This window comes from Lepidochelys kempii, chromosome 3, assembly GCF_965140285.1.
Source record: "Lepidochelys kempii isolate rLepKem1 chromosome 3, rLepKem1.hap1, whole genome shotgun sequence".
Classification (NCBI taxonomy): domain Eukaryota; kingdom Metazoa; phylum Chordata; order Testudines; family Cheloniidae; genus Lepidochelys; species Lepidochelys kempii.
The window spans coordinates 183,670-196,839 of record NC_136382.1 but is presented as its reverse complement, the minus strand read 5'-3'; the positions used below and the strand labels follow the sequence as shown (position 1 = coordinate 196,839).

The following is a 13,170-nucleotide window of genomic DNA, read 5'->3' as shown; positions in this document are numbered from 1 at the left end:
GGCAACAAAAATGATTAGGAGCACAGATCAGCTTCTATACGAGGAGGGATTAAAAAGACTTGGACTGTTCAGCTTGGAAAAGAGATGACTGAGGTGATATAGTATAGAGCTTTATAAAAGCAGGAATGGTGTGGAAAAATTAATAAGGACATGTTATTTACCCATTCACATAACACAAGAACCAGGTGTCACCCAATGAAATGAATAGGCTGGGTTTAAACAAATGGAAGTACTTCTTTACACAACACACAGTCAACCTGTGGAACTCATTGCCAGGAGATGCTGTTAAGGGCAAAAGTATAACTGAGTTTAAAAAAAAATAGATACGTTATAGAGGATAGGTCCAATCATGGCTACTAGCCAAGATGGTCAAGGATGTAATCCATGCTCTGGGTGTCCCTAAACCTCTGACCGCTAGAAGCAGGGACTGGATAATAGGGTCACTCAGTACATTGCCCTGTTCTGTTCACTCCCTCTGAAGCGTCTGGCAGCGGGCATGGGCATCCGCCGAAGACAGGATACTGGTCTAGATGGACCATCAGTCTGACCCCGTATGGCCGTTCTTATGTAGCTGATCACAAGGATCCCTCTTGGTCTTAGACTCTTTGAATGAATGTATCCTTCTCTCCCCTTTCTGCGCTGACTCCTCTCCTCCCCGATCTTTCACGGAATTCCTCCTTCCCTTTCCTCTCACGTCTGCTTTCTTCCCCTTCCCCAATCTCACCTTCCCGTCTTCTCTCTTTCCGCAGGCAGCAACCACTGGTGGCCAGTAAAGCCACCGGACCCCCTTGCAGTCAAGGCCCCCGCTGCTCGGGCATCCGCTGGAGGGGTGACCCCACAGCTCTATTCTCGCCGTTGCCCCGAAGACACGAAGCTCTCTTCGTGCTGGGCTCCCACACGGCCACCTCAACCGTGGCTCACGCCGGGCGCCCGCGGCCCCCCATCCCGCCGCAGGCTGTTGCGCTGGGAGGCGACAAGCGGTTCCGCGGGCTCGCGCGGCCGCGCCGGGAGGCTCGTGGGAGAAAGGTGGGGGCGCTGGGCACTGCCGGGGCGGCGGGGAGCCCTTGTCGACAGGCAGAGCCCGGGAGCGAGTCGCGCCCCCGCCGGAAGCCCGCCCCGCCCGGAAGCGCTGTTCGATCTGTTCCGGAAGCGGCGTTAGCAAGATGGCGGCGGCGGAGCGGGCGGCCCGGAAGCGCTGTTCGATCTGTCCCGGAAGCGGAAGTAGTGTTAGCAAGATGGCGGCGGAGCAGGCGGCGGCGGGAGCCGGCTCCGAGTCTTGCGCCCCGCCGGTGTGCGTGCTGGTGCTGGGCATGGCGGGCTCTGGGAAAACCACCCTGGTGCAGGTGATGAGCTTAGAGCCGGGGGAGGGGCCCCGCTCCCGGGCCGGGGGGCAGGCGGCTGCGGGGGGTGGGGAAGCGAGGTCTCCTCCTTTTCTTTGATCTCTCCCTCTCCTCCTCCTCAGAGGCTCACGGCCCATTTGCACAGCCAGAATTCCCCGCCCTACGTCGTCAACCTGGACCCTGCTGTGCGCGAGCTGCCTTTTGCAGCCAACATCGGTGAGTAGCTCGCGCTGCGCGCTCTGGCTCCTGGGGCAGATGCGCTTTTGTCAGTCTCTGTTGATGCCCTTTCATGCAACCCTGTTATAGGAAGCGCTGAGTCAGAGCAAATAACTGGTGGTTTAATATACAGCCTCCTCCGACTACTAAGCCTATTTGTTCATCCCAGTCACGTTTCTAAGGCAAGTGTAACACCTCCCAGTTCATAATGTCACATGCAGTTGAGGATTGAGCAGAATGCGCTCTTTCTCTTTTTCCCTTACCCATGAAAGATTTATCTAGTAGTGCTGTCTCTGTGCCTGGTCCTGTTTGAGAGGGCTCTGGGTTGTAGGCAGGTTGTGATGAATACTGGGTTTTGCTAGTTTCCCTTTAAAATCATAGATACACTGAATTGCACATCTAGTAAGTTTTGTATTCTTAATACGTTTGTAGTTTTTGTATATCTTTGTTCAGAAATGGGAAGTTGGATGCTGTGAGGTAGTTGGCTAGGTGGGTTGTTGGAAGAGTCTGAATGCTAATGTGGGAGTTTATTTAGGGTAGACTAATGCGGTATAACTAGGGAGAAAAGGGTTTATTTATTTTTTTGCATTGCACAAGCAACTAAAGGCTTGAGTCAGGATTGGAGCCCCATTGTTCTGGGCATAGTACAGATGCTCAGGTAAACAGCCCCTGATTTGGAAAGTTTGCTGTCTAATTTGGAAGAAGCTGTAACAAACAATGGAGAAAATGAGGAATGAAGGACAAGAGTAGTAGTAACATGAGGTGGTTCTGAAGCATTTGAAAGCTTTCTCTTTTATTTATAAATTAAAGAGATTGGCAGTTGCCACTTAGTTTAGCCATTTTCAATTTGTGACTTCCTTTGTGCATCACAGAAGGAGTCTTGAGGGAGGAAGCTGAAGGACAAGACTAATAGCCTTTCAGAATATTTAGAGAAGAGCATTCTATTTTTAAGGATTGGTGTGCAAGGAAATGCAAAGACATTGCAGAAGGGGACAAATGAGTGAACAAGATTTTCAACTTTGAAACTGAAAAAGTAAAAAATATAAACTGCCTATCAAGAAGCACTTGATGAGTGGAGGTTATTTCAGTTTGGTATGCCCTTCATTTGTGATATTCAGATTGGATTAAACAGAGCATTGGAGGATACTTTAACCCCAGGTTGCCCTCTACAGTGTAAGGGAGTGAAGCTTTCAGACTTCCTTTTCCTGGTTTGGGTAAGGGAATGCTACATAACAGCTCTGTCTTCTATTTCAGTCTGTTTTAATCACTGGGAACAGCCGTGTTCTAGCTTAGGCATATGGACTACATGTTGTTTCCGTAGCACTCAGAACTGGGCAGGCACTTTCCAGAGATATAATTGATGTTGCTGGCCTGAAGAATTTAAAATCTAAATAGATTTAAGTGAACCAAAAAACCCACATAAGTTATGAAAGAAAATTAGGTGGGTGGGGGAAGGATGCCCATGGTTCCAGTGAAAGCAAGTGGCTGCTTAGATAGATGTGTCTTGACCGATTGTGTTGTATCATATTTACTTATTTAAAAAGTAAATTTTTGGGTGGCTCTTGGGGTTTAATTTTTACTTTCTGCACAGCACATAAACTCTTAGCCTCAATAATATTTTGTGTCAAATAGATTAGGATTCATTCAAAAAAGAATTATATCTATATGAATAATTTACACATTCAAAATCAAACTAGGACTAAAAAGGGATGGAAACTTTCCTACTTCAGGGCATAAAACAACCACCAGCTGCCTGAGGTTAGGAAGAAACTTCCCCCTGTGCATATTATTCCATAACTGTCAACTATGGGGTGTCAAGCACCTTTCTGTAAAGTATCTGGTATTGACTACAGGCAGATGTGGATGACTGGACTAAAATAAACTCCTGGTCAGATCCATCGTGGTAATTCCTATATTTCTGTGACATGGGAAGGGGATGATATAGTGGTAACAAAAGAATGTGAACTGGAGAGTACAGAGGGGTGGATGGTGGGTGGCTGAAAAATGAAAGGTTAGAAAATGAGAGTGAGAAACACAGTGGGCAATGGGAGGGAGTGAAGTGTTTCCAGTGCTAGATGAGGGGTGGATTTAGAGGATTACAAGCAAACAGTGCTGTAGAGAACTATAAATTATTGCTTTACAGCAGTGGTTCTCAAACTGTGGGTCGGGACCCCGTTTTAATGGGGTCACCAGGACTGGCTTAGACTTTCCGGGGTCCAGGGCTAAAGCTGAAGCCCAAGTCCCACTGCCCGGGGCTGAAGCCAAAACTCGAGGACTTCAGCCCTAGGCACTGGGGCTCAGGTTACAGTCCCCCTGACTGGGGCTGAATCCTCTGGGCTTTGCCCCTTATCCCCACAGGGGTGGGTGTGGAACTTGGGTTGGGCTCAAGCTTCAGTTCCTCCTCCTGTGTTTGTGCAGTAGTTTTTGTTGTCAGAAGGGGGTCACGGTGCAATGAAGTATTAGAATCCCGCTTTACAGCCGTCAAGAGTGTTGGATTCCTCACTGTTCAGATAAATGCACATGTTCTGTTCACCATCGTATTTAGATCTAGCCCTGCTGAAAGCAAATCTAATACGAACGGTGATTATCAAACATGTAAACTATTTGGAGGTCTCGTGTATCAATGTGATGTTTTACAAGTATGGTGGGGGTGGCTAGTGTCGATGAAGTATTAAAGTCCTCTGTGAAACTAGTCCCACATGTACTGGCTTCCTTCATTGAGGCAGGGAGGGGAGGGGGAATGCTTACACCTGGAGAGCTGTCTTTCCCCTCTCATCACATTATTATAATTTATTCAGTTGTTACTTTATCACTTTATTGTTTTCTAGATATCAGAGACACAGTGAAGTACAAAGAAGTCATGAAACAGTATCCTTTTTCTTTGCTTAAGATCACCTCTGCATACTCAACTCCTACAGACACAGACGACCATCTCTGTACACTGGGCAAAACAGAGAGAATTGTTTTGGGGTTGCTCATGGGTAAAATGTAGCCAGAGACGGTGAGAATTTAACACAGGATACTGGTTGGGCTGGGTAGGTTGGAAAATGAGGGCTTTGGTTTGCTTGTTGGCTGCTCCTGGGATGTGAAGTTAGAATGAAAATGTGTAATAAGGCCATCATGTCACTTAGAATCATAGAATCATAGAATATCAGGGTTGGAAGGGACCCCAGAAGGTCATCTAGTCCAACCCCCTGCTCAAAGCAGGACCAATTCCCAGTTAAATCATCCCAGCCAGGGCTTTGTCAAGCCTGACCTTAAAAACCTCTAAGGAAGGAGATTCTACCACCTCCCTAGGTAACGCATTCCAGTGTTTCACCACCCTCTTAGTGAAAAAGTTTTTCCTAATATCCAATCTAAACCTCCCCCACTGCAACTTGAGACCATTACTCCTCGTTCTGTCATCTGCTACCATTGAGAACAGTCTAGAGCCATCCTCTTTGGAACCCCCTTTCAGGTAGTTGAAAACAGCTATCAAATCCCCCCTCATTCTTCTCTTCTGCAGGCTAAACAATCCCAGCTCCCTCAGCCTCTCCTCATAACTCATGTGTTCCAGTCCCCTAATCATTTTTGTTGCCCTTCGCTGGACTCTCTCCAATTTATCCACATCCTTCTTGTAGTGTGGGGCCCAAAACTGGACACAGTACTCCAGATGAGGCCTCACCAATGTCGAATAGAGGGGAACGATCACGTCCCTCGATCTGCTCGCTATGCCCCTACTTATACATCCCAAAATGCCATTGGCCTTCTTGGCAACAAGGGCACACTGCTGACTCATATCCAGCTTCTCGTCCACTGTCACCCCTAGGTCCTTTTCTGCAGAACTGCTGCCTAGCCATTCGGTCCCTAGTCTGTAGCTGTGCATTGGGTTCTTCCGTCCTAAGTGCAGGACCCTGCACTTATCCTTATTGAACCTCATCAGATTCCTTTTGGCCCAATCTTCCAATTGGTCTAGGTCCTTCTGTATCCTATCCCTCCCCTCCAGCGTATCTACCACTCCTCCCAGTTTAGTATCATCCGCAAATTTGCTGAGAGTGCAATCCACACCATCCTCCAGATCATTTATGAAGATATTGAATAAAACCGGCCCCAGGACCGACCCTTGGGGCACTCCACTTGATACCGGCTGCCAACTAGACATGGAGCCATTGATCACTACCCGTTGAGCCCGACAATTGAGCCAGCTTTCTACCCACCTTATAGTGCATTCATCCAGCCCATACTTCCTTAACTTGCTGACAAGAATACTATGGGAGACCGTGTCAAAAGCTTTGCTAAAGTCAAGAAACAATACATCCACTGCTTTCCCTTCATCCACAGAACCAGTAATCTCATCATAAAAGGCGATTAGATTAGTCAGGCATGACCTTCCCTTGGTGAATCCATGCTGGCTGTTCCTGATCACTTTCCTCTCATGCAAGTGCTTCAGGATTGATTCTTTGAGGACCTGCTCCATGATTTTTCCAGGGACTGAGGTGAGGCTGACTGGCCTGTAGTTCCCAGGATCTTCCTTCTTCCCTTTTTTAAAGATTGGCACTACATTAGCCTTTTTCCAGTCATCCGGGACTTCCCCGGTTCGCCATGAGTTTTCAAAGATAATGGCCAGTGGCTCTGCAATCACAGCCGCCAATTCCTTCAGCACTCTCGGATGCAACTCGTCCGGCCCCATGGACTTGTGCACGTCCAGCTTTTCTAAATAGTCCCTAACCGCCTCTATCTCCACAGAGGGCTGGCCATCTCTTCCGCATTTTGTGATGCCCAGCGCAGCAGTCTGGGAGCTGACCTTGTTAGTGAAAACAGAGGCAAAAAAAGCATTGAGTACATTAGCTTTTTCCACATCCTCTGTCACTAGGTTGCCTCCCTCATTCAGTAAGGGGCCCACACATTCCTTGGCTTTCTTCTTGTTGCCAACATACCTGAAGAAACCCTTCTTGTTACTCTTGACATCTCTGGCTAGCTGCAGCTCCAGGTGCGATTTGGCCCTCCTGATAACATTCCTACATGCCCGAGCAATATTTTTATACTCTTCCCTGGTCATATGTCCAACCTTCCACTTCTTGTAAGCTTCTTTTTTATGTTTAAGATCCGCTAGGATTTCACCATTAAGCCAAGTTGGTCGCCTGCCATATTTACTATTCTTTCGACTCATCGGGATGGTTTGTCCCTGTAACCTCAACAGGGATTCCTTGAAATACAGCCAGCTCTCCTGGACTCCTTTCCCCTTCAAGTTAGTCCCCCAGGGGATCCTGGCCATCCGTTCCCTGAGGGAGTCGAAGTCTGCTTTCCTGAAGTCCAGGGTCCGTATCCTGCTGCTTACCTTTGTTCCCTGCGTCAGGATCCTGAACTCAACCAACTCATGGTCACTGCCTCCCAGATTCCCATCCACTTTTGCTTCCCCCACTAATTCTACCCGGTTTGTGAGCAGCAGGTCAAGAAAAGCACCCCCCCTAGTTGGCTCCTCTAGCACTTGCGCCAGGAAATTGTCCCCTACGCTTTCCAAAAACTTCCTGGATTGTCTATGCACCGCTGTATTGCTCTCCCAGCAGATATCAGGAAAATTAAAGTCACCCATGAGAATCAGGGCATGCGATCTAGTAGCTTCCGTGAGCTGCCGGAAGAAAGCCTCATCCACCTCATCCCCCTGGTCCGGTGGTCTATAGCAGACTCCCACCACTACATCACTCTTGTTGCACACACTTCTAAACTTAATCCAGAGACACTCAGGTTTTTCTGCAGTTTCGTACCGGAGCTCTGAGCAGTCATACTGCTCCCTTACATACAGTGCTACTCCCCCACCTTTTCGGCCCTGCCTGTCCTTCCTGAACAGTTTATAACCATCCATGACAGTACTCCAGTCATATGAGTTATCCCACCAAGTCTCTGTTATTCCGATCACGTCATAGTTCCTTGACATCACCAGGACCTCCAGTTCTCCCTGCTTGTTTCCAAGGCTTTGTGCATTTGTATATAAGCACTTGAGATAACCTGTTGATCGCCCCTCATTGCCAGTATGAGGCAGGAGCCCTCCCCTCACAGACATTCCTGCCTGTGCTTCCTTCCGGTATCCCGCTTTCCCACTTACCTCAGGGCTTTGGTCTCCTTCCCCCGGTGAACCTAGTTTAAAGCCCTCCTCACTAGGTTAGCCAGCCTGCTGGCAAAGATGCTCTTCCCTCTCTTCGTAAGATGGAGCCCGTCTCTACCCAGCACTCCTCCTTCATGGAACACCATCCCATGGTCAAAGAAACCAAAGCCTTCTCTCCGACACCATCTGCGTAGCCATTCGTTGACTTCCACGATTCGACGCTCCCTACCTAGGCCTTTTCCTTCCACGGGGAGGATGGACGAGAACACCACTTGCGCCTCCAACTCCTTTATTCTTCTTCCTAGAGCCACATAGTCCGCAGTGATCCGCTCAAGGTCATTCTTGGCAGTATCATTGGTGCCCACGTGGAGGAGCAGGAAGGGGTAGCGATCCGAGGGCTTGATGAGTCTCGGCAGTCTCTCCGTCACATCACGAATCTTAGCCCCTGGCAAGCAACAGACTTCTTGGTTTTCCCGGTCAGGGCGGCAGATAGATGACTCAGTCCCCCGGAGGAGAGAGTCCCCGACCACCACCACCTGCCTTCTCCTCTTGGGGGTGGTGGTCGTGGAACCCCCAACCTCAGGACAGCGCATCTCATGCCTTCCAACCAGCGGAGTCTCCTTCTGCTTTCTCGCCCCAGACATATCATCTGGTCCACTCTCCGCAACGATACCTGTGGAGAGAACATGAAAGCGGTTAGTTACCTGTGTCTGTGTTACTGGAACCCGGACATTCCGCTTACCTCTTCTGGAGGTCACATGTTGCCAAGCTTCTTCACTGGCCTCTTGGCTCCTCTGTGCAACCTGCTCTATATCTGTAGAGCTTTGTGCCCCTAGAAGCCTATCCTGAGTTTCGTCCAGGAAATCCTCAGTTTCCCGTATGCAACGCAGGGTTGTTATCTGTTGCTCCAGACCTTCAATCTTCTCTTCCAATATGGAGACCAGCTTGCACTTTGTACTTAGATCATTTGTTTCCTTCCTGTAGTAATATCTGCCCCAGACCTACTGTTGTAGTGCTTGGGGAATGAAGATTTGCACTTTGTGCCAGTGATTTTATGCCCAGTCAGTTCTCTGCCCTCTCAAAAGCAACAGGGATAGGAGCAGGTATTCGCTTCTTTGGTCGTGCCAGCCTGCAAACCCAATTCTGTGTGTCTAAGGGAAAAAAAACAACCCCCACCAAACACCCTCCTACTTCTCCATAGTGAGGGAGACTAAAGGATCAATTTTTGCAGGATTTAAGCAGTGGGTTTTTTAAAGAAGTTTCTATCCCTTGTAGTTTAGAAGAGTAACTTTCCATATTGTTTACCGAACATAGGCTGAAACGCTGCTATCTTCTTGAATGTTTAGGCCACGGTTCTAGAGTCTCTTGCAGTGCAGTGATTTTTTTCAAGCAGCAGCAGAGTGAAATTAACATGAGTGGAGCTATTTGCTTGGAAGGAGGAATTAAAACTAGAGTATGGAGGGGAGAGAGTGCCCCTGCAGTACCACAGTGGCCTGATCTGAAGGGGTGTTTGGGAAGAGGTAAAACAGCTGCTTCTTTCCAGAAACAAGAATGGAAAGTGTGGAGAGGGCTTCAGATTTCTCTCCCACTGGTCAATAGTTGATGTAAAAGACGGAGTCCCTGTGCAGGGTCCAGAGCTGGCACCCTGGTAAGAATACTAAAGTCTGGCTTTCATAAATGAAAATGAAGTAAGGCTTTTGATGTGGATTATTTAACATTTGTACGTAGTGCAAGTGTGGATAACGAGTACTTGAGGTTAGACTCCTAGCTATTGTTTAGGTGTGACTAGTAGTTTTGGTGGGGTATGTGGTTAGTGATTAAGACTTAATTTCAGAAAGGGGGACTACACAAAAATGAAGAAGTTAGTGAAACAGAAATTAAAAGGTACGGTGCCAAAAGTGAAATCCCTGCAAGCTGCATAGAAATGTTTTAAAGACACCATACTAGAGACTCAATTTAAATGTATACTCCAAATTAAAAAACGTAGTAAGAGAAGCAAAAAAGTGCCACCATGACTAAACAACAAAGTAAAAGAAGCAGTGAGAGACAAAAAGGCATTCTTTAAAAAGTGGAAGTTAAATCCTAGTGAGGAAAATAGAAAGGAGCATAAATTCTGGCAAATGAAGTGTAAAATTTATAATTAGGAAGGCCAAAAAAGAATTTGAAAAACAGCTAGCCAAAGACTCAAAAACTAATAGCAAAATTTTACTTTTAGCTGGAAGCCTGCTAAAAAACCAGTGGGGCCACTGGACAATCGAGAGGCTAAAGGAGCACTTAAGGAAGATAAGGCTATTGTGGAGAAATTAAATGAATTCTTTGCATCTGTCTTCACAGCTGAGGATTTGTGGGAGATTCCCAAAGCTGAGCCATTCTCTTTAGATGACAAATCTGAGGAAGTCTCCCAGATTGAGGTGTCATTAGAGGAGGTTTTGGAACAAATTGGTAAACTAAACAGTAATAAATCACCAGGATGAGATGGTATTCACCAAGAGTTCTGAAGGAACTCAAATGTGAAATTGCAGAACTACTAACTGTAGTTTGTAACCTATCATTTAAATCATCTTCTGTACCAAATGACTAGCAATGACGAAGGCTGCGAGTCTGTCACGGATTCTGTGACTGATGCAGCAGCTGGTGCTGGCTCAGGGGCTGCCCCTAGGCCAGCAGCAGCAGTCTGGGGGTGTGTGGGGGGGACTCAGAGCTAGGAGCAGGGGGTTGGAGGCTGCGTGGGGTCAGGACGCTTACCTCGGGGTCAGAGGCTCCCTAACTCCCACTGACATGGCCCCACTGCAGCTCTGAGGCGATGGAGGGGTTGGGGGGGGGGTCTCTATGCTGTCCGCATCTGCAGGCTCCGCCCCTGCAGCACCCATTGGCTGCGGTTCCCAGCCAATGGGATCTGCCGCAGCTGGTGCTTTTTGTGGGAATAGTGGAGCTCCTGCCCTGCTCCCTCTGCTGCCTAGGAGCTGCAGGGATGTGGAGCCGGGTAGGAAGCCCCTGCCAGTCCATTCCCCCTCCACCACCCCCAGCACCAACGGGGGTCCTATGCCACCCGGCCTGGTCCCTCCCCTCCCTCCCCAAACATCTGTGGCTCTCTCCCACCCCCGCCCCCCTGGGCAAACTGGTTGAAACTATAGTGAAGAACAAAATTGTCAGACATAGATGAACATTTTTGTTGGGGAAGAGTCAACATGGTTTTTGTAAAAGGAAATCATGCCACGCCAATCTATTAGAATTTTTGAGGGTGTCAACAAGCATGTGGACAAGGGGGATCCAGTGGATATAGTGTACTTAGATTTTCAGAAAGCCTTTGACAAGGTCCCTCACCAAAGGCTCTTAAGCAAAGTAAGCTGTCTTGGGATAAGAGGGAGGTCCTCTCATGGATTAGTAACTGATTTAAAAGATATGAAACAAAGGGTAGGAATGAATTATCAGTTTTCCGAGTGGAGAGAGGTGAATAATGGTGTCCCCCAGGGGTCTGTACTGGGATCAGTCCTATTCAAAATATTCATAAAATTATCTGGAAAAAGGGGTAAACAGTGAGGTGGCCAAATTTGCAGATGATACAAAACTACTCAGGATAGTTAAGTCCCAAGCAGACTGCAAAGAGCTAGAAAAGGTTTTCACAAAACTGGGTGACCGGGCAACAAAATGGCAGATGAAATTCAGTGTTGATAAATGCAAAGTAATGCACTTTGGAAAACATAATCCCAACCATACATATAAATGAGGGGTTCTAAATTAGCTGTTACCACTCAAGAAAGAGATCTTGGGGTTGTGGATAGTTCTGAAAACATCCTCTCAATGTACAGCGACAGTCAAAAAAGTGAACAGAATGTTGGGAATCATTAAGAAAGGGATAGATAATAAGACAGAAAATATCATATTGCCTCTATATAAATCCATGGTACACCCACATCTTGAATACTGTGTGCAGATGTGGTCATCCCATCTCATAAAAGATATATTGGAATTGAAAAAGGTTTAGAAAAGGGCAAAAACAATTATTAGGGGTATGGAACGGCTTCCATATGAGGAGAGATTAATAAGAATGGGACTTTTCATCTTGGAAAAGAGATGAGTAAGGGGGGGATATGATAGATGTCTATAAAATCATGACTATTTTGGAAAAAGTAAATAAGGAAGTGTTATTTGCTTCTCATAACACAAGAACTTGGGTCACCAAATGAAATTAATAGGCCACAGGCTTAAAACAAAAGGAAGTATTTTTTCACACAACACACAGTCAACCTGTGGAACTCCTTGCCAAAGGATGTAGGCCAAGGCTATAACAGAGAATTAGATAACTTCATGGAGGATAGGTCCATCAATGGCTATTAGCCAGGATAGGCAGGGATGGTGTCCCTAGCCTCTGTTTGCCAAAATCTGGGAATGAGCGACAGGGGATGGATCACTTGATTGTCTGTTCTGTTCATTCCCTCTGGGGCACCTGGCATTGGCCACTGTGGGAAGACAGGATACTGGGCTAGATGGACCTTTGGTCTGACCCAGTATGGCCGTTTTTATGTTATGTTCTTCAGATGGAGATTGGGATTTAGGTGCAAGGAGAGGGTTATAGCTGTCTCTACAGCATCCAACATTGATCACTACTGGAGACTGAACACCTGACTTGATGGGCTTTTTATTATTTGCCTGATCTTTTATTATGGATATTTGATCTCTGGGAAGAATGGTGGTATGAAATAGTGTAGGTATCGATGAGTTAGAGTTAGTGCTTGTAGCGTACAGTATAGCGGACTGCCAGGTCTGCTATAGTTAACTTTTATACTAGCTTTCAGTTTGAAGTTTGACTCTCAAGTGCTCTAAAATCTGCACTATTACTCGAATAGCCTTGAACATTTTTATGCCTCATGGGGGCATGGGACAGGGTTAGTGATCCAGATTTTTGGTCATTTCACAAAGCGGTTCCTCACCTACAGCTTCCCTCCCACCCAAAAAGACCAAAAACAGATTTTAGGGTTCATGAATGTTAGGGGGCTTATTCCTTCACCCACTTACTTCCCTGGTCCTTCTCGCATGAACAGAGAGCAACAATACCCGAAGTCCAAAGGTGCAAATAATTCGATGTTTATTGGGGTGAACTTCCTGCAAGCATGATTCCAGTTTCCTTCCTTAGTATCCTCCTTCCCAGCTCTGACACCACAGAGCCTTACACCTGTGTCCCTGTTCCCATTCCTACCCTTAGCCAAACATGATTCCAACTTCCTTACTCCCATTCCCTGTTCCCATTTCCCCCTTTAGCAAAACATGATTCCAATTTTCTTACCCCCATTCCCTGTTCCCATCTCACACACCCACATGCCCACCCCCACCCACACCCAGTCACTTCCTCGTTGACTACAGATTATATAGTAAAACTTGAGTTCTGCTTAGCTATACCTTAACCAATCATTTTCCTGAAATTTAACTAACCAATCCTAACATATTGTAACATGATTATGTAACCAATTATATCCCACCACCTCAATTAGTTTACACCCAGCAAAATTAATTATACAGCAGACAGGAACAATC

The 13,170-nt window shown here is 46.9% G+C and overlaps 2 protein-coding genes across 6 annotated transcripts in view; one reads left to right on the top strand and one right to left on the bottom strand.

Moving 5' to 3' along the window:
• ZNF512 (zinc finger protein 512) overlaps window positions 1-814 on the bottom strand; it is a 70,322-nt gene extending 69,508 nt beyond the window's left edge. Inside the window, exon 1 of one of the 2 annotated variants that reach the window (XM_073335369.1) lies at window positions 725-814. The gene's annotated coding sequence lies outside the window, so the exon portion shown is untranslated. The remainder of the gene's footprint in view (window positions 1-724) is intronic. The other variant, XM_073335377.2, reaches the window with a different exon arrangement.
• The window catches only part of GPN1 (GPN-loop GTPase 1), a 125,370-nt gene continuing 112,815 nt past the window's right edge, over window positions 616-13,170 (top strand). Inside the window, exons 1-3 of one of the 4 annotated variants that reach the window (XM_073335385.2) lie at window positions 616-1,343; window positions 1,463-1,556; window positions 4,385-4,424. In XM_073335385.2, the coding sequence (XP_073191486.2) occupies window positions 1,164-1,343; window positions 1,463-1,556; window positions 4,385-4,424 (314 nt within the window). In that variant the 5' untranslated portion in view covers window positions 616-1,163. The remainder of the gene's footprint in view (window positions 1,344-1,462; window positions 1,557-4,384; window positions 4,425-13,170) is intronic. The other 3 variants (XM_073335386.2, XM_073335387.2, XM_073335388.2) reach the window with 3 other exon arrangements.